At 34.7% G+C, this 22,525-nt stretch overlaps 2 protein-coding genes across 2 annotated transcripts in view; one reads left to right on the forward strand and one right to left on the reverse strand.

Annotated features, from left to right (window-relative positions):
- Positions 1-22,525, reverse strand: part of LOC136821126 (5'-3' DNA helicase ZGRF1-like) — a 30,045-nt gene that overhangs the window by 1,322 nt on the left and 6,198 nt on the right. The window contains exons 2-10 of the mRNA XM_067077350.1: positions 15,800-15,844; positions 15,609-15,644; positions 10,112-10,171; positions 9,105-9,257; positions 5,632-5,673; positions 4,536-5,294; positions 2,883-3,023; positions 2,310-2,355; positions 176-1,810 (exon numbers count right to left, since the gene is read on the reverse strand). Coding sequence (XP_066933451.1) covers positions 176-1,810; positions 2,310-2,355; positions 2,883-3,023; positions 4,536-5,294; positions 5,632-5,673; positions 9,105-9,257; positions 10,112-10,171; positions 15,609-15,644; positions 15,800-15,844 — 2,917 coding nt within the window. The remainder of the gene's footprint in view (positions 1-175; positions 1,811-2,309; positions 2,356-2,882; positions 3,024-4,535; positions 5,295-5,631; positions 5,674-9,104; positions 9,258-10,111; positions 10,172-15,608; positions 15,645-15,799; positions 15,845-22,525) is intronic.
- LOC136821130 (Kruppel-like factor 18) lies at positions 11,154-14,267 on the forward strand. The gene is made up of 4 exons (XM_067077354.1): positions 11,154-11,361; positions 11,646-12,575; positions 13,225-13,368; positions 13,742-14,267. Exons 1-4 carry the CDS (start codon positions 11,203-11,205, stop codon positions 13,760-13,762), a joined length of 1,254 nt encoding a protein of 417 aa, XP_066933455.1. The 5' UTR covers positions 11,154-11,202; the 3' UTR covers positions 13,763-14,267.

The following is a 22,525-nucleotide window of genomic DNA, read 5'->3' on the forward strand; positions in this document are numbered from 1 at the left end:
GAGACTAAAAAATATCCCTCGTCAGTTGATTTTATCAAATATTAACAAACAGTATACTTCAGCTCTGACACGAGCACTAACTTTCGCGAAGATTTAAAAAATTAATCCACGCGAAATTTAATCGATTAAAGCAGATTGCACCTTATTTCACTGTGACAAGCAATAAATGCTATACCTTTTTCAGTGTCAGTGAGAGGCGATTTCAAGATGGTGTTTAATTCTCTAAGTTCTTGGTCCTCATGATCTTCAGCATGTAAACTGTTCGGTAAAATTCGTTTCGAGATCTTCCGTAAACTACCCACCCGAATGAAATCATCATAACCATGTTCCAAAAGGGCACATAGAACTCTGTCTACAGCAACATTCGTTGTTGAAGATATCATAAGTTTCAAAGTGTTCGATTCCCAACCTTGATGTCTCTCGATTAATTCGAAAACTTGTAGCAAGAATATCACAACTACGGATAATAAGAAGCTTTTGCCAGCGCCAAAGACACCATGAATTAGCGTAATATCTTTGATTTGGTTAGGAGGAAGCTCTTCGAAAAAGGACGTTTGTCCTTGTGCAGAATGTGCGGAATTCAAGGCCTGTTTGAGGAACATAGCAGAAATATGTTGCAAGGCTTTAGCCTGGTCTTCGTTGAGGGAGAAATTCTGTATAGTGTTTTCGATCAGCTCTCCTATGCTGTTTTCATCGAGACAAGATAAGTCTTTAGGTTCGTGAAAATCCTGATCTCGTGTAGAATCTTCATGAGGCAATAGAACGTGTTTTAAGACAGGAACATCATGGATTCGCAGATTTTCTTCTAGATTTTCAATGCAGGATAGTTCAGTGGATGCATTATAGACTTGGATTGCATAATAAGTCTCGTTTTCATGCCATTGTGACATACTGTACGAAGCTAAAGGACATATCTCTAACTCACATGAGGAATTTGGTCCGTAAAATACACTTTTTGCAACGAAAGTATCTCCTGGTGTAAAATCAATTGTTTTTGAGATTACCCATAAGTCAGCTTTGTTGTAAAAACTGGACGACCTTTTGAAAGGTAAAACAAGATATAGAGATTTCTTTGGACGGTCGAATCGAGCTTGCGGTTCTTTACGTTTTCGGTTAAAAAAGTTCATAGCCTTTCTCATAATCTTTGTTTGCCCATAGAATTGTATATTATGAGATTCAAGCATGGTAGATAAAGAACGATAGTCTGCGATAGTGACTTTCCTAAATTTTGTTGATTGGACTGCATAGGTCTGTGTTTTTGAGGAATTTTGTTTATTCTGCTCGTCGAACCATTGGAAGAGGTTACAACGTTTATCAGTTGATGCAGAGCACGTATAAAACATTCTTCCCTTATTCTTTCCTTCCTTCTTAACAGATCGTAAAACAGCTGGACCGTGTTTACAACTTGGTTTGTTAGGGTCTGTAGGCTCATCCACTGAATCGGTTCCTGAGAGTTGAGTTAGATCAACGTTATTGATAGCCTTGTGATAACGGTCACTTGTAGACCATAAAATGATATTAAGGTGCTCCAAAATAGCCTGTTTGAATGTCTGTTTGTATTGGCTGACTGATTCGTATTGTAGTGGAAGTTTCATTTCACGTTGCGGTGTTGGGTTGCTTTTGCATTGCTCTTTTGACGGGAATGCGTAATCAACACCAGGGCGGTTTAGATTCGAATGGGCGGTCGTTGGCGGATTGAATTTTGGATAATGCAGGTTTGACGTGGGTTGGACGTTTGAATGGTGATAGGTAGAGGTTGGCGGGTTGAATCTCGAAAAATGTGATTGTTTGATAGGAAAGGTTGTCGATGCTGAGATAAAACATAGGAAAATTATCGTTTTGTGCTGTTAGCGTTGTAGCTACCTAAGTGAAATGTTGGAAGGTAAAAAAAAATGGACCTATAAAACATAACTTTTTTTAAGGGAACTAATAAAGACGAGTGACCGATTTTTTTAATTCAGCAAGAACTAGATTTGGAGAATGATGGGTGTAAATTGGTTTCCTAAAATAAGCATTTGAAACAAACAAATTTGGACGAAGTAAATTTTTTTTCTCCAAAATTCGCTTTAAAAATTATCTCCCGTCAAAAAAAATACATCACGTTAAAGATTTCAAGACGGGTGCAGTTCGTCCGTCGTCTAGATATTCTCTGGCGTTCATCAGTAACGTAAATAAAGCCTGGAATACACTGGGACGAGGATGATCTCTTATTTTCAGCATCAAAAACAATGACAATAAAGTGCTTATAAAAGACCACTATTCAGATCATAGTGGACGGGCTTAAGGTAGGTGAAAAATGAAAATAGAACCTCTGCTTGGAATTGGTTGATGACTTGTAGTAGCAAGACTCGATACCTATAACAAAAAAATAAAGGGCTAACTTAACAATTAAAACATTTGGGTAAACTTAACTTAACACGATTCTTCGGTTTTACTAGGTTTTAAGAAGACAACACTGATCTTCTCAAAGAAAACACACATCCATGATAAATCTCACATATAACTAGCAATATCATTTTTAAAGTATTGAATAAGATGCTTATGATTAAGAAATAATTTATTGTGAACTAAGAAAAAATGCATTGCACCGTATTACGTTGAGTCATAGAATATTCTTATTTTTAGAATAGGCTTTTCCAGAAAGATTCCATGCCCCACTGTTGAGGATATCGGATATCCAGATGGTTTAATACTATCTGGGTATCCAGGGGGTACAGGGCAAAATTCATTAATATCCAGGATTTTATTCTTAAGCCAGACATCCAGGGGCTGTGCAACTTGAAAAATGGATATCCTCGACAAGGGATGGCGGCGGGAAAATTTTTTGGAAAACCTCAACAGCCTTGTTTTCTTATTTTGAAATAAAATAACGCGCAACAAACCTCCTGAGTTTTGTTTCCCTCAAATTTAAATTTCTGACCATCAGTATTTCTAGGTTGAGTAGTGAAGAAACCACTAGTCGATCGTTTGAGTTTGTTGCTTGGAAACGAATGGTTTGATGTCTCTTCATCTACCATGTTTTCCTGGAAAAATAAATTATTAATAACATCGTAGGTAGACATACACTTTTTTATGAGAATAGTATACTTTGAATGAGGGTCAAGTATTTTTAAGAAATTGTCAAAATTGATGGTGAAACATTCTTAACATATTCTTACTTTTTTAGACTTGACTTTTATACAAACATGAGAAATGATCAATTTGAGGGTTTGAGACTTTTGAATGAGTGCACATTAGGAGCAGAAATTATACTTCTGCCTCAAAGTTTCAATTTAATTCTAACAAAAGAAGCAGTTTGACTGTATTCTGATTAAAATCTGTGAAACTCACTCTGGAGGGTATTCTCACGATTTGGTCAATTTTCACCCTGATACTCTTATAGAAGATATTCTTATAAAAAAGCGTGTTAGTTAATATCGAATTGAATAGCTATTAGTAGAAGGCATTAGCTATTAGATTTAGAATTACTTCTCGAAAACATTGAGAGGGAGAAGAAAGAAAGTGTTTAAAAGGTCTTCACAAGAGAAGATATAGAAGCAGCCGGCGGAGAGACTTTTTGGAAATATGTGTTCTTATCTTCTAGGAGACCACATGCTACATCAATTTTCTCTTGATGATATACCCCTGGCTCTTTAAAATGTGTTCTGGGGTTGCCTAGACAACAAGAACACATCAGATGGCCTTGATTGTATCCCTGTCTCGTCAGAACACATTATTATTTCTAGCTCATTAGTTTAAGAAGCTCTGATCAGAACAGATCAAAATTTCTAGCTGAGAAATACTCTCAGAACACATTGGAAAAAAAGGTCGCCTCGCCGACTGCTTTCGAAGATATGAAAATAATTAAAGTTAGATTTCTTACATTTAGCATATTCATAAAATTAATGAAAGTACCTTATCGGCCCTTTTTACACCGGCCCTTATTGGCGTTATTTTTGGGCTCGTGGCGTAATAAGGGCCCGCGTTAAAAGGGCCAGCGTAAAACAGGCCGAGATTTTACAATTTTAACCTAAAAGCAGCGTTAATTCTTTATCATTATTTCTCAATTTAAAGGATTTTATGTATGATTTGAAGACGAAAATTATCCATTGCTTTACTCCATATTTAAAAATCATTTATTATAGAAGGAATTTTCAACAGTTTACTACTTAAAAAGGACATTTTATTATAAATTTTAGTACGCATTATTTACTAATTTGAAGCCTAAGTAGCCATTTTGATAAATTTTGGCGTTGTTAACGGCCCTAATAAGATAACTAAAATCTGTTCCAAAAATAACAAAACCCGTTGAATTTTGTTTTTTAAGGGGAAAAGATGACACCAAAAGCACTACCTTGTTGGAAAGACGATTTTCAGTACTTGACTAGATTTATGTTTCTGAACCTCCTGATTTTAAATATATATTTAACATTTTTCATAATATGCTTTTTTTAGATAAAAGATTTACGGAAAACTCTCGAAATTAAATCAATATACGAAACTAAACATAAAATTTATAAGTAAAATTATAATCAGTTACGATTGTCTATGATTACCTTTTCTCTGTCACCTGTCCAACACCGTTCGTCCTCAATGTTGGCTTCATTCGAAACAAGCTCTGGCGAATGCGTGGTATAGAAGTCGTTGGTGGTTCGTTCACAGTTTGGTCCTTTAGATGAATAAATCATCCTTTCCGATATAGATGAAGGAGAAGGATTCCCTCTCAAGTCAGCAATTTTTGAGGATGAGAAACAGTCTTTGATTTCTTGGCTATCTTTGAAAAACTCATCATCGTCGGAATCACCAAATAGTGATAATAGATCATTTGTTGAACGTTTTTCTGTTCTCGGTTTTTTCAGATATTCTTTACAGTCTTGAAGAATGTCATTTTCGTTGTTATTAGCATTAGAATTTACAGGGAACTGTATTGGATTTCGGTTTCTTGAAGTAGTTTCGTAGCCAGTGTTAAGTTGTCTCTCAAAATTATTAACTCTAGCTGGGATATTATGACCAAAAGATGCCTGTCTATGTAAGTTTTTGTTTTGTTTTGATTGAAATTCATAGCTGTTCATTGATTGATAATTTTGCTCATTGAATGCTGAATTTTGCTCAATATCAAATCTTCTTTTCTTAGATTGATCAGGGAAGGGTTCTATATTTCTAATTAGAGTTGTTTTAGTGTGTGCTGAAAATAATTGTGGGAGTTTTTCATCAGGTAAAGGAAGGCTTTGGTTTGTGTATTGGATGTCTGATGGCTGTTGCTTGCTACCAGATGAATAAAATTGCTGGTTTGAAGGTCTTTCGTCTTTAGATACCTAATAAGATAAGAGAGTTTTGAAAGGTCAGTGTTTCTAAAAAATTTAATTCCACAAGATTTATAAGGGGTTACCTTGACGAAATCAAAGATTTAGCATTTTAAAACTCAAATGAACATGTATTTAAGCTGGGTCTATGCAAGAATTTGTCCAACATAGTTTGGATCATAACATTTTAACACAAGCCTTGCATTATAGAAAATTCCCACAAAATTGAAAATTTATTGTTTTCTATTGGTGCAAACAATGTATCTATATGTACGAAAAAGTCTGAAATAGTTCGATATAAGATAAGAGAAACAAACATCTACATCCGTTTAAAAAATTAAATTTAAACCTCTACTTTTGATGGGGCATGAAACTTCTGGAATCTTGGTTGCTAAAAGAAGTAGAGAAATTTTGTCAACGGTAAGAAATCTTTCACTCATATAAGTAAGTACTATGGTTGTTTTGAAAATGAAGTCTACGAATCCCATAAATTGAAAAACTCCTCGTATAAGAAATAACGGTAAGAATCAAATATACCGCATAACTTCGAACAAAAGGTGCATGGCTGGAACCCCCCCTGGCCTGAGGGGGGGGGGGCTAAAAGGTCGAGCAGCAATTGGTACCTGATTTTAGCCTGTGGCTAGGGGGGGGACTAACCATGTTAGGGGTCACCTAAATTTTTTCAGATGGACCTGGGGGCAAGATTCTATGTTTGGTGATTGAATTATAAGCAGCCTACCAGACCATAGGTTGACACTTTTTCATCTTATATTTTAATCTAAGCAATGCTCAAAAACTGACAATTTGGTATCTAATATATTATCTGCAGTGCCGTAGCAACTGGGGGGGGGGGCAAGGGGGGCTATGCCCCCAATTATTTTTTCAAAAATGGTTATTTTGCAAAATGCAAAGTTTTTCTTTTTTAATTTGTCATAACTGTCTTATAAGTGCATGTTTTGAGTGCATTTTCAAGCAATCTAGAGCTCAAATTTTCAAAATTTTCTCCCTCAGGCCAAACCATGGTCGGCCCTCGCTGTGTCACTTAACTTCCGCACCCTAATATGAAAATGCTTCCTACAGCACTGATCTGTACAAATTCTTTAACCCTGTTGCATTTGCTTAGATAAAAAATTGGTCTGGCAAGGGATCTGCACCCTGACTTACAAAACCTTGATAATCTAGCATGAACCTTCAGTACTTAGCTTATCTCTTATTTCTTAGGGTATTTATTCTATTTAGCAATAAGCTAAACTAACTGTTGTATTTGTTTGATTGTTTGAAAATGATTTTCGAATTTTTTTTACGTGTTATTGGCTTAGGGGTCACCTAAAATATTTGGCAACCAGAGGTTACCCAAATCTTAGGGGTCACCTGAATTCTTAGGGGGCACCTAAAACCTGCTGCCAAGCCACGAGGTGGATCTTAGGAGGGGCGCTTATTCGAGGGGGGATTTATTTTCATAAGTCATTCGGTAAATATAAATCCCATGAATTGAAAAATTCAGACTTAAAGCCAGTATTCAAACTGAAAATATTTTCCATATTAAGTCACTTTTCCAGTAGAAAAATTAAAATAAAAAAAACAAGACGACTTAAAGTCGAAAATTTCGCCTAGAACTTAAACTACATAGAAAAAACAAGAAGTAGAGATTGAAGCCAATTCGAAATCTACTTTACATCGAGCCTTGATGAAACAATTTTACAAGAACAACAAGGCTTAAAATTGCTAACAAAGAGACCAATTTAAGAACAACTGTTGTTTAATTTTTAAGAACTAATAAACAAAGGTAATATCACCGTCTATCAAAAGTTATTTATTTGATTCTTATAAAGCAAATGCTTGTATAAGAAAGATGAATATGCTCATATTGTGCGCCATCTCTTGTTTATTTTGTAAGAGCTAATTACCAAAAGGTATATTACCGTCTATCAAGAGTTATTGATTTGATTCTTATAAAGTAAATGCTTATAAGAAAAATAAAAATGCTCATATTGTGTGCCATTGCTTGTTTACTTTGTGAGAGCTAATTACCGAAAGGTATATCACCGTCTATCAAAAGTTATTTATTTGATTCTTATAAAGCAAATGCTTGTATAAGAAAGATGAATATGCTCATATTGTGCGCCATCTCTTGTTTATTTTGTAAGAGCTAATTACCGAAAGGTATATCACCGTCTATCAAGAGTTATTGATTTTATTCTTATAAAGTAAATGCTTATAAGAAAAGTAAATAAGGTCATATTGTGCGCCATACCTTGTTTACTTTGTAAGAACTAATTACCAAAAGGTATATCACCGTCTATCAAGAGTTATGGATTTGATTCTTATAAAGAATATGCTTATAAGAAAAATAAATATGCTCATATTGTGCGCCATACTTTGTTTACTTTGTAAGAACTAATTACCGAAAGGTATATCGTCTTATCAATAGTTATTGATTTGATTCTTATAAAGTAAATGCTTATAAGAAAAATAAATAAGGTCATATTGTGCGCCATCCCTTGTTTACTTTGTAAGAACTAATTACCGAAAGGTATATTACCGTCTATCAAGAGTTATTGATTTGATTCTTATAAAGTAAATGCTTATAAGAAAAATAAATAAGGTCATTTTGTGAGCCGTTCCTTGTTTACTTTGGAACAACTAATTACCGAAAGGTATATCACCGTCTATCAAGAGTTATTGATTTGATTCTTATAAAGTATATATGCTTATAAGAAAAATAAATATGCTCATATTGTGCGCCATACTTTGTTTACTTTGTAAGAAACTAATTACCGAAAGGTATCACCGTCTATCAATAGTTATTGATTTGATTCTTATAAAGTATATGCTTGTAAGAAAAAAAATAAATATGCTCATATTGTGTGCCCCATACTTTGTTTACTTTGTAAGAACTAATTACCGAAAGGTATATCACCGTCTATCAATAGTTATTGATTTGATTCTTATAAAGTAAATGCTTATAAGAAAAATAAATAAGGTCATATTGTGCGCCATCCCTTGTTTACTTTGTAAGAACTAATTACCGAAAGGTATATCACCGTCTATCAAGAGTTATTGATTTGATTCTTATAAAGTAAATGCTTATAAGAAAAATAAATAAGGTCATTTTGTGAGCCGTTCCTTGTTTACTTTGGAACAACTAATTACCGAAAGGTATATCACCGTCTATCAAGAGTTATTGATTTGATTCTTATAAAGTATATGCTTATAAGAAAAATAAATATGCTCATATTGTGCGCCATACTTTGTTTACTTTGTAAGAACTAATTACCGAAAGGTATATCACCGTCTATCAAGAGTTATTGATTGGATTCTTATAAAGTAAATGCTTATAAGAAAAATAAGTAAGCTCATAATGTGCGCCATCCCTTGTTTACTTTGTAAGAACTAATTACCGAAAGGTATATCACCGTCTATCAAGAGTTATGGATTTGATTCTTATAAAGTATATGCTTATAATAAAAATAAATATGCTCATATTGTGCGCCATACTTTGTTTACTTTGTAAGAACTAATTACCGAAAGGTTTATCACCGTCTATCAAGAGTTATTGATTTGATTCTTATAAAGTATATGCTTATAAGAAAATAAAGAAAAAATCAAAACTGTGGAGCTAAAGACACAAAGATATATGACGTAATCCAAAGAAAACCCGCGAAAATCGTCCGTGGTTATACGAGCGTGTAATTTGTAAATTAAATTTAGTGAGTTCGTCCACCGTATCAAGCACTTTCGTTTTCTAATTTTTTTTCCGATGACACCGCCGCCGCCGCAGAAAGGCTATCGTAATACTTTCGCTAAGCGAAATTAACAAACCTTTTTATTCACAAAAGGAGCAAAACTTTTTGATTGTACATTTGTTGTAGTAGCCCTAACTGTTATAGCATTGTTTGGATTTTGTTCATCTTTTGATTGACATTCAACAGTGATTAAAAATTTGTCACTCTCAAGATCTGCATCATCTACAAGCTAAAAAAAATGAATGGCAATGTTAAAAAAACCTAGCCGTGAGCCATTTGATTCGTCAGAAACCTGCACCTAGGGTTAAAAGCTGTAAAACCGATGTCTGAAACCTTCCAACTCGAAACTTAAACTATAATGCTATTGGTACAAAATCAATGAAATGAAAAAAGAAAGGTAGTTGAAATCTTTGTTTTTCAAAGATTACATTATACTTCATACTCTCTACTTTTTTGTACCTTTTTCGATCAATACGGATTGTCTTGAGGATCACACAACCATGTGATAACTAAAAATTAGCTAGATGCATAAGAAATGCCAATTGCGAGGCTGACGAGGCTTAGCTATTTTTTTAACTTTTCATTCCATCTCTTCGGAGAACTAGGTGTAGTTGGAGCATCTTATAGCCTGGTTACGGCAATCGAAATAGGAAAAAGGAAAATTCTGATATAAAACTACCCATGCATAGGTTGGCGTCTTGCACAGGGCTCTTTTTTTGCCTCATGGGGTGTTTGACCTCTTTAGACTCTTACTATGATGTTCCCGGTGGCTCGGGCATTAGAAACAATAAGCTATCGAAAGAATTTCCGACCTAAGTCTTCAATAACCTAGATCGAAGTCGGATGATGATTTTTTCAGATACTACAATTATTCATGATATGCACCATTGCAATGTCTTCTGACATTACATCACCGACCCAACAGCTGATTGGTTGTAAGTGACGTAAAATCAGTCATTACGTCAATTTCAACCAATCAGCTGTTGGGTCTGTTGAAGACATTGCAATGGTGCATATCATGAATAGAAGTGAGTCTTCTTTTTTGATTGTATCAAGAATACTTCAATCAACAGTTCTCTTTACCTCTTCTGGCTTTACAAATAGGCTATCCAGGGCAGTCCCACTCTCAGAATAAATTGTAGCCTGAAAAATAGAAAATAATACAACTTAGAAATAACATAGTTACATGCTGAATGGACCTACCTGATGACCGATGTAATAAGAATATAGGGGGAAATGGCAACAATAGAAAGAAATGAGAAATACAGAAAAAGGTAAATCATGCTCATAGCACTTTCCAAGGTTAATTTCGAAACGATCAAGTTTTTTAATCTGCATTAACAATATCTATTTACTGGTCTAAAGTTCACAACTCAATCTCGAGATATATATATCATTTGAAAACAACTTGAGTGTGTCAGTGTCAGTTGGGATCCCTTCTAAAGATTTTGTACATTGCCAGAACCCTTGTGGAGAAAAATAAGATTGAAGGATAATCGAAAATATTATGAGCTTCTAGCTTTTCGTCCCTTGTGTTTTTGTTTACATCGTATGGATTATTTTCTTGTGAATAACAAAAGATCAAAGAAACTTGCGGTAATTTTTTTATGTCTGTAAAATACAAATATAGCACGCTACTGGGTCTGGGTCAAAACAATAAAGTTTTGATTTGAATTTATATAATTATCTATCTGGTCAAAATTTCAAATTAATAGCACTTTCAAATCATGAGATACATATAAGGATATATCATCGGATATAGGGGTAAATATAGCATGATTTCCTAGGACCTTAGGATCTCAGGATCTAAAAGCTCAAAAATGTTCCAATAAGGCTGAGAATAAATAGCCTGGAAGCCACTTAACCCCTCCCAAATCGAAAATAAAAGCCTAGGTAATTTTCGAGAACCATTCCTTTCGTGTTAATTTATCGCACTCAGTTTTCCCGAGTTAAATAGTTACGATTAAGAGATCACGTGATCTATCTTAATTGAAAAAATTGACGTCACTCAACAGAAAAATTACATCAAATAAAAAATATATTTGACGTCAATCAAAAAAAAAAAACATTAGAAAAACAATTTCAAAATTTTGTTCTCCATTCGAGAATCCAGATTTGAGTGAAGTGTTCGCAAAGAATTTTTACTCGAATCTTGCATCATTATATTGTTTATCATGAGTGATATAATGGCTAATATGGATATTCATACATTGACAGATGATCAGCAAACAATCTTGCAATTGCAAGATACCATTTATTTTCTGGAAGGAAAACTTTCAGAAAAAGATAAAGAAATTATTCGTCTAAATGTCGACCTCCGTCGCACGATGGACGTAAGTTAAATGAATTGTTATCTTGGCATTGTTTAAACATTTTTATAATATAATAACTTTGCTGCATTACAAACAAAAGCACAAACAGCGTTATTAGCTTGAAAACTTAAATTAAGCTTAAAATTTCATTGTTAAGCGAACTTTACTCTGCACTAAATCCTTAATAATATTATGTCTCACTCCACTACATCCACGTAAACTCAGTAATAACTTATTCAGTTTATTGTCATCGGGATACTTAATGTAAGCGTATTTACTTATTTCTTACCGCCTCTTATATTTAGGAGCGTCAACTTTGCCTCCAATTCGAAAATTCTGCTCTAAAGAGGAAGGCAGCTGAACATAACAAAACCGTCCTCCCTTTGAGGAAAGAAAATAATGAATTGCGAGCAGAAAACGAGTCTCTCACAAGTACCATTATCGGACATATGGAGAGAGAAGCAAAACGAGGAAAAGGTAAAGACGCAGCATCGCAAACTATCGAGTTGCAACCTAAAACAACCTCCAGTGGTTGTCAAACGCTTGACATGCAACCTAAAATAACCTCCAGTGGTTGTCAAACACTTGACATGCAACCTAAAACAACCTCCAGTGGTTGTCAAACACTTGACATGCAACCTAAAACAACCTCCAGTGGTTGTCAAACACTTGACATGCAACCCACAACAACCTCCAGTGGTTGTCAAACACTTGACATGCAACCCACAACAAGCTCCAGTGGTTGTCAAACACTTGACATGCAACCTAAAACAACCTCCAGCGGTTGTCAAACAATCGGTGCACAACTTAATACAACCTCAACCGGTAGTCAAACGATCAACAAGCAACCCAAAGTTACCTCAACCGGTTGTCAAACAATCAACAAGCAACCCAAAGTTACCTCCAGTGGTTGTCAAACGATCAACAAACAACCCAAAGTTACCTCCAGTGGTTGTCAAACGATCAACAAGCAACCCAAAGTTACCTCCAGTGGTTGTCAAACGATCAACAAGCAACCCAAAGTTACCTCCAGTGGTTGTCAAACAATAAACATACAACCAAAAGTTACCTCCAGTGGTTGTCAAACTATCAACAAGCAACCCAAAGTTACATCCAGTGGTTGTCAAACGATTAACAAGCAACCCAAAGTTACCTCCGGTGGTTGTCAAACAAATGTTCATTGGTACGTCGAAGATAAGAACCCATTGAACGTTGGTGGCTTTGGTTTACCTAAGGTATTTATAATTTCCACCTCTCACCGTATAGTTTTAGAACATAATCATCTCTGGCTGAACTACTTTTTGACCACTTTGTAAGGTGACTATTGGAAAAAGACTACCAACATTTTTGAGTTTTGAGTTGAAAAACATAATCAAGAATGGAAAATCAACAACAACAAGTTTGCAATACCCTATTTGAAATAAAATTCATTATCTTGAATCTGGCAGAATGCTCTACAATCCGATTAAGTAAAAATAAAACTTAGTGTCTGATGCATCCAGCGCTAATCGCGTTATCCAAATTATAAAGAATCAGTGACCTCCAGAATATACCATATATATTAGAGTTTCGAAAGTTATACAAACCGTTGTCCAATTTATCTGTACCCAGTATCTACGGCAATTTCACAATTTTCCATTGACGTAAAGGGTCTGTTGTCATTGTCTTTTCTCATTTGAGATTTTTCAAACTGACCCCTGCTATTGGGCTTTGGTGAGAGAAAGGAGACGACGAGAGAAGTGTTGCTATCTATAAATCATACTTCATCACAGAGGTCTCCGTACGGGAACTTTTTTATTAAACAGACAATGCGCACAGAGTATATTTTAAACTGGAGATTCGAATTAAGGAGAGCTAAAATTTGCTGTATTTCCTAACTTTTAGGATCTCAAAAAGCGATCACCGAAAACCAAGGACCAAAAGCCAAACAACAACCGTGTTTTTGGCGGCCCAAAGAAGGGCAGAAAAGCTGCTTTCAAACCATCACAAGCAGCTACAACAAACAAAGGTGGCTTCGGACTTCCTACCGTAAGTATTTATTTGTTGACATTAAACCATCATGGCTCATCATCATTATATGAAATCGCTCAATTTTTACCAAGACCTAGGAGAAACAAGCGCCGCGACCCGTCCACCCTGTTTTTTGAAACTACTCAAATAAAAAACAAAGTCAAGAATGACACTGTACATTAGATCGAAGTTACCGAGGAGTGAAGAAAGTTGATTTTTATCACAAATTTCTCTTCGGCGGATGCCGAAGTCATATCTCAAAGTTCTACCTAGGATTTTGAGAGATTAATATATCCCGTTCAAAAAGCACAAATTTAGTATTAAGAAAACACTACATTTTGAAAAAAAGATATCATGCAATATTGATCTTGATTTATTTTTTATTTTTTAGGACATGCGTAAACGCATGTAGACAGGAAGTTCAAGCCAAGGGGCAGATGGAGCTCCGTAGCCCGGGAGGATTGTCCGTCTAGGAGAGGCTTAACTCCAAAATCAAAAGCAGGGCAGATGGGGCTCTAGAGTCGTGGTGAAGACAGCTCATCTAGGAGAAGGAGAACTCTGAATTAAAACCTATAAACGAAAAAAACATCACCAAGATTAACATCAGGTGGAGATATAACCAAAGCAAGGAAATCAAATTCGAAAGATGTTGTTGATTGACACAGCATCATTTTCAAGATATAAGTTTAATGGCCGACATCCTAAGTCTCCCAAAGAGAGGCTAATATTAAGCATCAAAGAGCAAGCTAAATAGATTGAAAAATGACGCAACACCAAGAAGGACATCTCCATCGTTATAGCAGAGCCATCAAAAAATCAAGTTAAACTTATTTAAGTCGGCACTACAATAACTAAGTTGCCGAACAAACGGTGAAAAAATGATATGACTTAATCTGGATTGTATAAATGAAGTATTGTGAATGAATATAACATCTTGAATGGAAAAGTCATAAGTTTATTTTTATTTTAGTGTTACGTATTGAGCTTGTTTGAGATTTCCCGAGGAAATTCATAACGATCTCCTCAGCATTTCCTTGTTATCTTATCTTACAAACTTTTCGATTATTGCCTTTAGTAAGAGACTGAACTCGCTCTATCCAATAAACTTATACCGCCAACCTTTTTTCTGTCTTGTATCTATTCGATGAACAAGCCTTGAATTTTTACTGAACTTTCTCAAAGCCAAACAAAGTGATACTTTTAAAAGGACCTACCTGGTTATCAAAATTAATCAATGAACATTGAAACAATGATACACATAAGACATAACTGGTCAAATTACAAAAAATATAATGATATATTGGGAGAAACTATCAACACTATTGAATTTTATTATCATTTTTTTATAAGAACAATCCACTATCAGAAAAACGCACAGCTTAAAATATAAATGAGGTTTCTAGAAAACTCAAATCATCGCGCTCTACCGTGAAATTTTCTTCTTTTAGAAAAAATAATAATAATAAAAATAATAATTTGGCTAATAAGAACATTGATCTATGCTTATAAATAGCGATTCTTATAGATAAAGATTCGTTTTTTAAGCCGAAAATTTTTTTAGTGAAAATCTGCTTCAGCCATCTTTTACCAATGATGATACCCTACTTTCATACGAACGAACGAACGAACGAACGAACGAACGAACGAACGTCCAACAAAGAGAAGAAAATAACTGTACGTCATCCTGATAAATCAAATGGATATTTCCAGAAATATTCAGTGCCACCCCTGTTGAGGATATCGGACATCCACTGGGGCTTCAATGCAATCTGAATATCCAAGGGGGATAACCTTATAAAAGGGAGAGGAAATCCATGGGGTGCAGGCAAAATACCTTGATATCCAGGGGTACAGGATGAAATGCATGGATATCTAGGAGGTACAGGACAAAATGTTTGGATATCTTCGACCCTTCTATCCACTTAACACGCCCAGGGGCGTTGGAGCTCAAAAAATGGATATCTTTAAAAGGGTATGAAAAAAAGGTACGGAAAATTTCCGGAAAAGCCCAATGAAAACTAGTTCAAAATGTGGTTTGCACCTATAGGATTAATGTTTCGGATTAAGTGGATTAATAAATCCGCTCATCGACTGGAAACCATTCAATTATACTTTAGCCAGATAATTTTGATGAATTAGGTGCACCGTAACATTATTTCTTTCTTTATAATGAAAATTAATGGAACTTGAGAACTGGAATTAACCAATGAATTGATAAACATCAGTGAAAATTTACAATAACAGTAGACTGGACGTACCTTTTTATTTTCCAATCTGTACTTCAAAATACCATCCTGCAAAAAGAAGGACATTGTCAATCAAGCTTACATAACTAAAAAATATGTCAATTTAGGGTACAAAGGAGGAGTGATGAACTTGATTTTTGATGGGTCATTAGTTAAGGAGGAGGAGTGGGTACAAAAAGAGCAATTTAGTAAATAAGACTCACCTGCCAAGTCTTGGCTTTCTTTAGCTTTTGATGTGTGTAAAGGATCTAAAAAATATCATTGAAGTAAAAAATCATCTTCAAATTTATTTTACCATTTTCTTTTCATCTTTACTCATAATAGTTAATTACTCGTTTGCTGCCAAATTTCAAATTACACTTTATCATGCATTCACAATACCTAAACAATTTAATTATCAATTTAATCATTATTCTCAACTTGAGTAATTACGGGTGGTTGCACCCTAAAATCACGTGGTACCCCAAAACCCACAATTGCATAAAATGCAATTTACACTTTATGTCAGTAAGTGCTAACTATGCATTTCCAGATACATTAGTAAAAGGGCTAAACAGAAAACAATAATTTTGCATATTGTAAGCTCTCTACAGAAAAATACAGAACTGAAACCGCAAAAAAAAAACATGAAAAAAATGATAATAGTCAATATACCGGGTAGTAACTTTTTTATTCAATTGAGCATAACTTTTGATCTAATGAATCGAATTTAATAAATAACCCATCAAAATTTAAGTTCATCTTTCTTCTTTCTAGTAAAGTAGGAATGGTTCTTTTAAAATCTTTAGATTTCTAGAAAATTAGTTTTAAAGAGAGAAACTTTTTTTGTGGCGCACCCGGTATAAAAAAAAAAATCTGAAACACAATTTCTTTCCATAACAACAATATTTTTCAATTGAATATAATATACACGTTTTTTTTTTTAAGAAACACACTTTTAAGAAACATGAGGCTCAGAATGCCTAAAAACTAAGAAACATCTAAGAAACATGCTGAGGCTGAGAATAAGAAAATAACATGTTTCAATTTCTTAAGAACCTTTCAATCCAGCCTTTCATAAGGCTGATTATGTCAAAAAGTTTAGAAACATGTAAGAAATATTTAAGGCTCAAAAGGCCGATTTGTTAAGAAACATTGAGGCTGCTTGGTAATGTTTGACAGCTTTTTCATAATCTGATCTTTTAAAACATTGAACTTGTCAGATTTTAAAGGAACCACTTTCAGAGGACCATAATTAATCACATCAATGATAAATCTCGTGAAATGCACTGTTGTATCTTCAAGAATGGTACCATAGCCTACTTCAAGTCCTTTTTCATTAGCCAAGGAACGCTTCAAGATTTTACCTACAAACTGCTTACTAAGTGATAACTTTGTACAGTACACTACAGCATTATCACATTTCCAAGAGAGAATTTCCCAGCAAGAATTGTTTTCCAATTAGCTTTTAAGATATCTACAGCACTTAAATCATATGTGCTGCTGGTTTCATTTCAAAATCGCTCTATTGCCTTGGAAGAACCTGCTGAAGCTGTTGCAGAAACAATCATGATTGGCTTTATCTTATCAGCTTTTAGATAAACTGACTTCAAAATGTCTTGACACACTGGACATTGTTTACCTCCAAATGCATCGTATTTTGGCAGTATAGCCCTAACTGTTCATAAAAGTTATACTTTTAACAAATTTATTCTTAAGTTTTTGAGTAAACTGAGGTCAAAAATGATTATTTTTCAAAAAATAAAATTGAGATTTCAATAATTGACAATGGAATATCTGTGTTTCTTTTTAAATAAAAGTTCTTCAATTTTTGCAACTTGTTGGTCCTGATTTTATTTGTCTTCTGTAAGGGGTTCCCGTCAACAACATTCAAGCATGGAACTTCGACCCTCAGTTTAATTTTTTCTGTTTATCTTCTTTTGTTTCTTATTTTTTATCTGATATCCACTTTTAATGCTTTATAAATATAAATTTCAAATGCTAGTTTTAGGAAATCAGAATATTCCTATAGAAATCACTGTCAGAAATGTAGCTATAAAATCTACGAATTCTGTTGAGCTCCTCGGTATTACCATTGATAACAATCTCACTTTCGAATTACATATCAATGATCTTTGCTCTAAAGCTAGGTCGAGAGTCTGGAGTCTGAACAGAATTCGCAATTATCTAAATTTTGATCAACGAAAGTTGATATTTAACGCTTACATCATGTCAACACTTAACTATGCACCAATAATTTGGATGTTTTGTAATAAAACTACATATGAAGAAATCACCAAAGTCCATAAACGGGCATTGAGAACATTACTTTGTGATTTCATAAATGATTATGAGGTTTTATTACAAAACGCCAAATGTAAAACGGTTCATGAAATTCAGTTTTGCTTTCTACTTTGTGAGGTTTACAAATCCGAAAATAAATTTTAAATCCAAAGTTCATTCAACAAATCTATATAACGAAGGAAATAAAATTTAACTTCCAAAATCCAACCCCCAGCCTTTTTTAGGAAGATTTTGGTTGTAGCCCCCCCCCCCCTGCGGGCTGAGGGGGGTTCATGCCATGTGAAATCTTTGCCCAAAATGAGTACCCATTGCTACTTGATTCTTGATTTTGTGAAATCATCCTTAGCAGAATTTATCAGAAGTTGGAACCTTTTCCTTTCTTTTAATAATTAATGCTAGCTCAAAGTCAGTTTTAACTCTAAAATCCTAAAAATCTTGACAATGTTGCTCAAAACAACAATTTTTGCTCAAGATTGAACAGAAAATGAGCCCACTCAGATAATAAAATCTTGGTTTTTGGAAAGTTTCATGGGGATAGTACAAACATTCATCAAGATCTTTACCTCCTGATCTACCATTTAAGGATCAAGTCTGTCAAATTTGCTTCTAAACTCTCAAATCTTCAAAGGTGAACTTTACAAACCCCATAAAACAATTTTGCCATCAACCTTTCTGCCCTTAAAAACTTAAAGATAAGTCCAAAAGTACAAAATATTCCTAAACCTCTCCTTCCCTTTGGACAATTTGAACTTTGGGCTCATTAACTGCATTTAAGAGCAAACAGGCTGATGGCAAAATTGTTTTATGGGGTTGGTAAAGACCACCTTTAAAGATTTGAGAGTTTAGAAGCACATTTTGACAGTCTTGATCCTTAAATGGTAGATCAGGAGGTAAAGATCTTGACGAATGTTTGTACTATCCCTAAGAAACTTTCCAAAAACCAAGATTTTATTATCTGAGTGGGCCCATTTTCTGTTCAATCTTGAGCAAAAATTGTTGTTTTGAGCAACATTGTCAAGATTTTTAGGATTTTAGAGTTAAAACTGACTTTGAGCTAGCATTAATTATTAAAAAGGAAAAGGTTCCAACTTCTGATAAATTCTTGAACTATTTATAGGATGCTTTCACAAAATCAAGAATCAGGTAGCAATGGGTACTCATTTTGGGCAAAGATTTCAGCCAAAAATGTACTTTTAAGTCAATTTTACAAAATTAAGGGGGTCAGGGGAGTTAGAAGCCACCTTTGAGTGAAAATTCAGCCTCTATAAGCTTTCGAAGAGTACCATATTTGATTTTCCTAGAAACCTTTCTGGAATGTGATAAGGAATCGTGATTTGCAGATAAAATTTACTTTCTAACTGCCAATTACTGGCTGCAATAGAATGACTTCAGCTCTAGTCAAAAAAATGAAAAAAAGCCTTTTTGGCCCAAAAAAGCAAATTTGACAACTTTTTTCACCTAGTTTCATTGTTTTTATATAAAAGATTCATCATAGCCCTTATATTATAACAAATTCAGTGACCTAGACCCCTTTGAAGTTTGCCAATGGGCCAAAATATCCCGAATTTTAGTCATTTTTCGAGCGATGTTAAGAAAATTTTTAAATCAAGATAAAAAATTAATAGGAGATCATAGGTTTCTTTTTTGATCCTAAGAGACCAGGCGGTTGTCTTTCAGGAACAGAAGAGTTGGAGGTCAGACAATGTTGGGATTTCTAGGAAAATTGGGCTAAAGGTTGGTACTTTTTTGAGACCTTATTGGCTTTTCGGGCCTCTAGGGACCAGTAGGGCCGAATTTTTTATTGCAATCACTTCAAATGGATAGACCAGGAGCTGAACTACCAGAAATTATTATTTTGAGCAGTAACAAACTCCCCTGGGACAGGTCAGATGGCTCTAAAATACCCCTAAAATCAAATTTGTAGCGTTTTTGTGACGTCATAACTCCAGCTACCATTTTGAAAATTTAGATTTTTTTGGAAAATTGTATAGTTTACTGGCCATAGTTTCAGAATCACCCAAAATCAATTCCTCATTTTGATTTGAGAAAGCATGGTTCTATATCAAAAAACTTTTTAAGTGCAATGCCCAAATATGTCAAAAACTTCAAATTGGCATAAATCCGCCATTATGGATTTTCAGACCAAAATATTTTGGGATTTTACTCAGTTCATTGTACTTAACAACATATCCAAAAATGAAAAAAATCTAAGTTTCAAACTATTGAACCTGCCCCGCCCTTAAAAAAACTGGCTCTTAAACTTTCTCAGGCAAGAGAAACTGAAGCCTTAGAACAGACGGTACTAATCAATATTAAATTCCATTATCGAAGTAATCGATAATAATTGAAGTAATTGAACGACCAATTAAAAAAACAATCAAATTTCAAGTACCTTATTGGTATTAAATTTTGCGAATCGCGAAATTTTTTCGAGAAAACGTGTTTCACATCACGTGTATTGTTAGTTTCTGGAAATTTTTGCGTGTATTAAATTTCCCATTCACTAAATTGGGTATTTTCAAAAAGTGGGAATGAAGAAAGAAAATGACTACTATTGCTTGTGTGGAAGCCCGAAACAGTGTGGTGTGTTACAACGCTCTTTATTGATTCAGAGGCTAGAAAAATACAAAGAAAGTCTAATTAGAATTTAAAATAAAATAAAAATAGCTAAGTTCCGAATTCCGGAAATCAGTCAGTTCCGGATGGAAAGGGCCAATACCGGAATACGGAAAACTATACGGAACTCCAAAGGTAAAATGGCCCTAGAGCAAACAGAGGGCAAATGGAGGCCAGAAATAGAGTATGAAGCCAAATCGACCAAAGGACAAAATGCAATGCCCAAAAGACTAACGGTCTGTGACCAGAAAAACAGCTAGGAAAATGACTCCAAGATCGACTAAACGAAAGTCACAGACCAGGTCAAAAGGTGACCAAAATACAAGGAAAAATCTAAAGAATCCTAGAGAATCTAGTACCAAAAAAATGTACAAAAATAGGAAAAATTACAAGTCAAAAATATAGGAAAAACTTACTGAAACATAAGCTCCAAAGCACTGGACAAATACAGCGCTAACAGGGTTGCGATCAACCTGGCACTCTTAGAGAAGTGCGAAGTTCCTTGTTGGTGTTGGTTGTAATCAATTGGATCTTCAATATCAATCATAACCAATCAATCAACTGTTCAATATATCTACACTCAAACATTTGCAAGTATACATCCCATGTCGCATGTGTGTCCTTATCATTTACACTGAACAGATTGAGGTTTTTGCAAATAACCGTGGACCAGCTGTACGTACGGTTTGGAATCGACGTACAGCTGAGCAGGTACCTCCTTACTTATTTTATTGTTTTATCTGCTTCACCAACAATGAATCTCCTAAAAATTGTATCCTTATTTGCCTTCTTCTGGCAATTCCAAATTACTGAACTGACTACAATACCTCAAGGAGACTCTCTTTTATGTTGTAAAGTCTTCTCAAACAATGAAACCTGTTTGATGTCAATTGCATTTTATTACCAGGATAACTCGCGTCGCTACAATATCCACCCTTATGGCTTGTTACAACAAATACTTCTTATCATAAGTGGCTCAGTTGAAGTGAACCCAGGACCAAGAACCTATAAGATTAAATTTCCATGTGGTGACTGTCAAAAACGCGTCAAAAGAACCGATGTTTCCATTGCTTGCGACATGTGTGACCTCTGGTACCATAAGAACTGCTGCCGCATGGGGGACCAAGTATTTGACTGCTATTCTACTGACAAAAGCCTCTCCTGGACTTGCTACCAATGTGCACTGAAAGGACTATCTACATCATTATTCGACACTTCTTTTTCATCAATCTCGTCAGATGGCTCTAACCATTCCATCGATGATGGCATTCCAAAGAAAAAATCGAAACAGCTTCGTCTAACAGTATGTAACTTTCAAAGTATTTGGAATAAAAAGACAGTGCTTGCACCCTTCTTGATTGACAATAACATTGACATCATGATTGGATCAGAAAGTCACCTATCAGCAATAACAAATAACAGTGAATATCTACCAAGTACCTACACTGCAACTCGTGAGGATCGCAATGACGGTTACGGTGGTGTTATTATTATACGAAAGAAAGAACTTAAGATTGAAGAAGTACGTGTTCAAAGCTCAGACATTGTTGCAATAAAGGTCATAACGTATGAAAAACCTGTGCTTGTTTGTGCTTGTTATCGATCTCCAAGCAACAAGAAAGAGAACAATAAAGTTATTATCAACAAACTTAATGATCTTCTTAAAAAACATAAAAACAACCCTATTTGGTTAGCAGGTGATTTCAACCTCCCAGACATTGATTGGAATAGTAATAGTATTGTTGGAAATGCTAATTCAGTTCAATTAAATGAAGACTTTCTTCAACTTTTTGATCAACACAAAATGTCTCAACATATCAATTTCAATACAAGAAAAGAAGCTCTCTTAGATCTGCTACTCACAAATAGACCTACATTCCTTGTCCGCTGTCTTCAAGTGGCAGGTTTTGGTGATCATGACACATGCGCCATCGCTGACATTGTATGTCATCCACAAAAATTCAAACCAGTGTTGCGCACAGTGCATTGTTGGAATAGAGCCAATATTCAGAACCTTCGCCAGATCATAG

The sequence above is a fragment of the Clytia hemisphaerica genome, unplaced genomic scaffold (assembly GCF_902728285.1).
Source record: "Clytia hemisphaerica strain Z4C2 unplaced genomic scaffold, Clytia hemisphaerica genome assembly, whole genome shotgun sequence".
NCBI lineage: Eukaryota > Metazoa > Cnidaria > Hydrozoa > Leptothecata > Clytiidae > Clytia > Clytia hemisphaerica.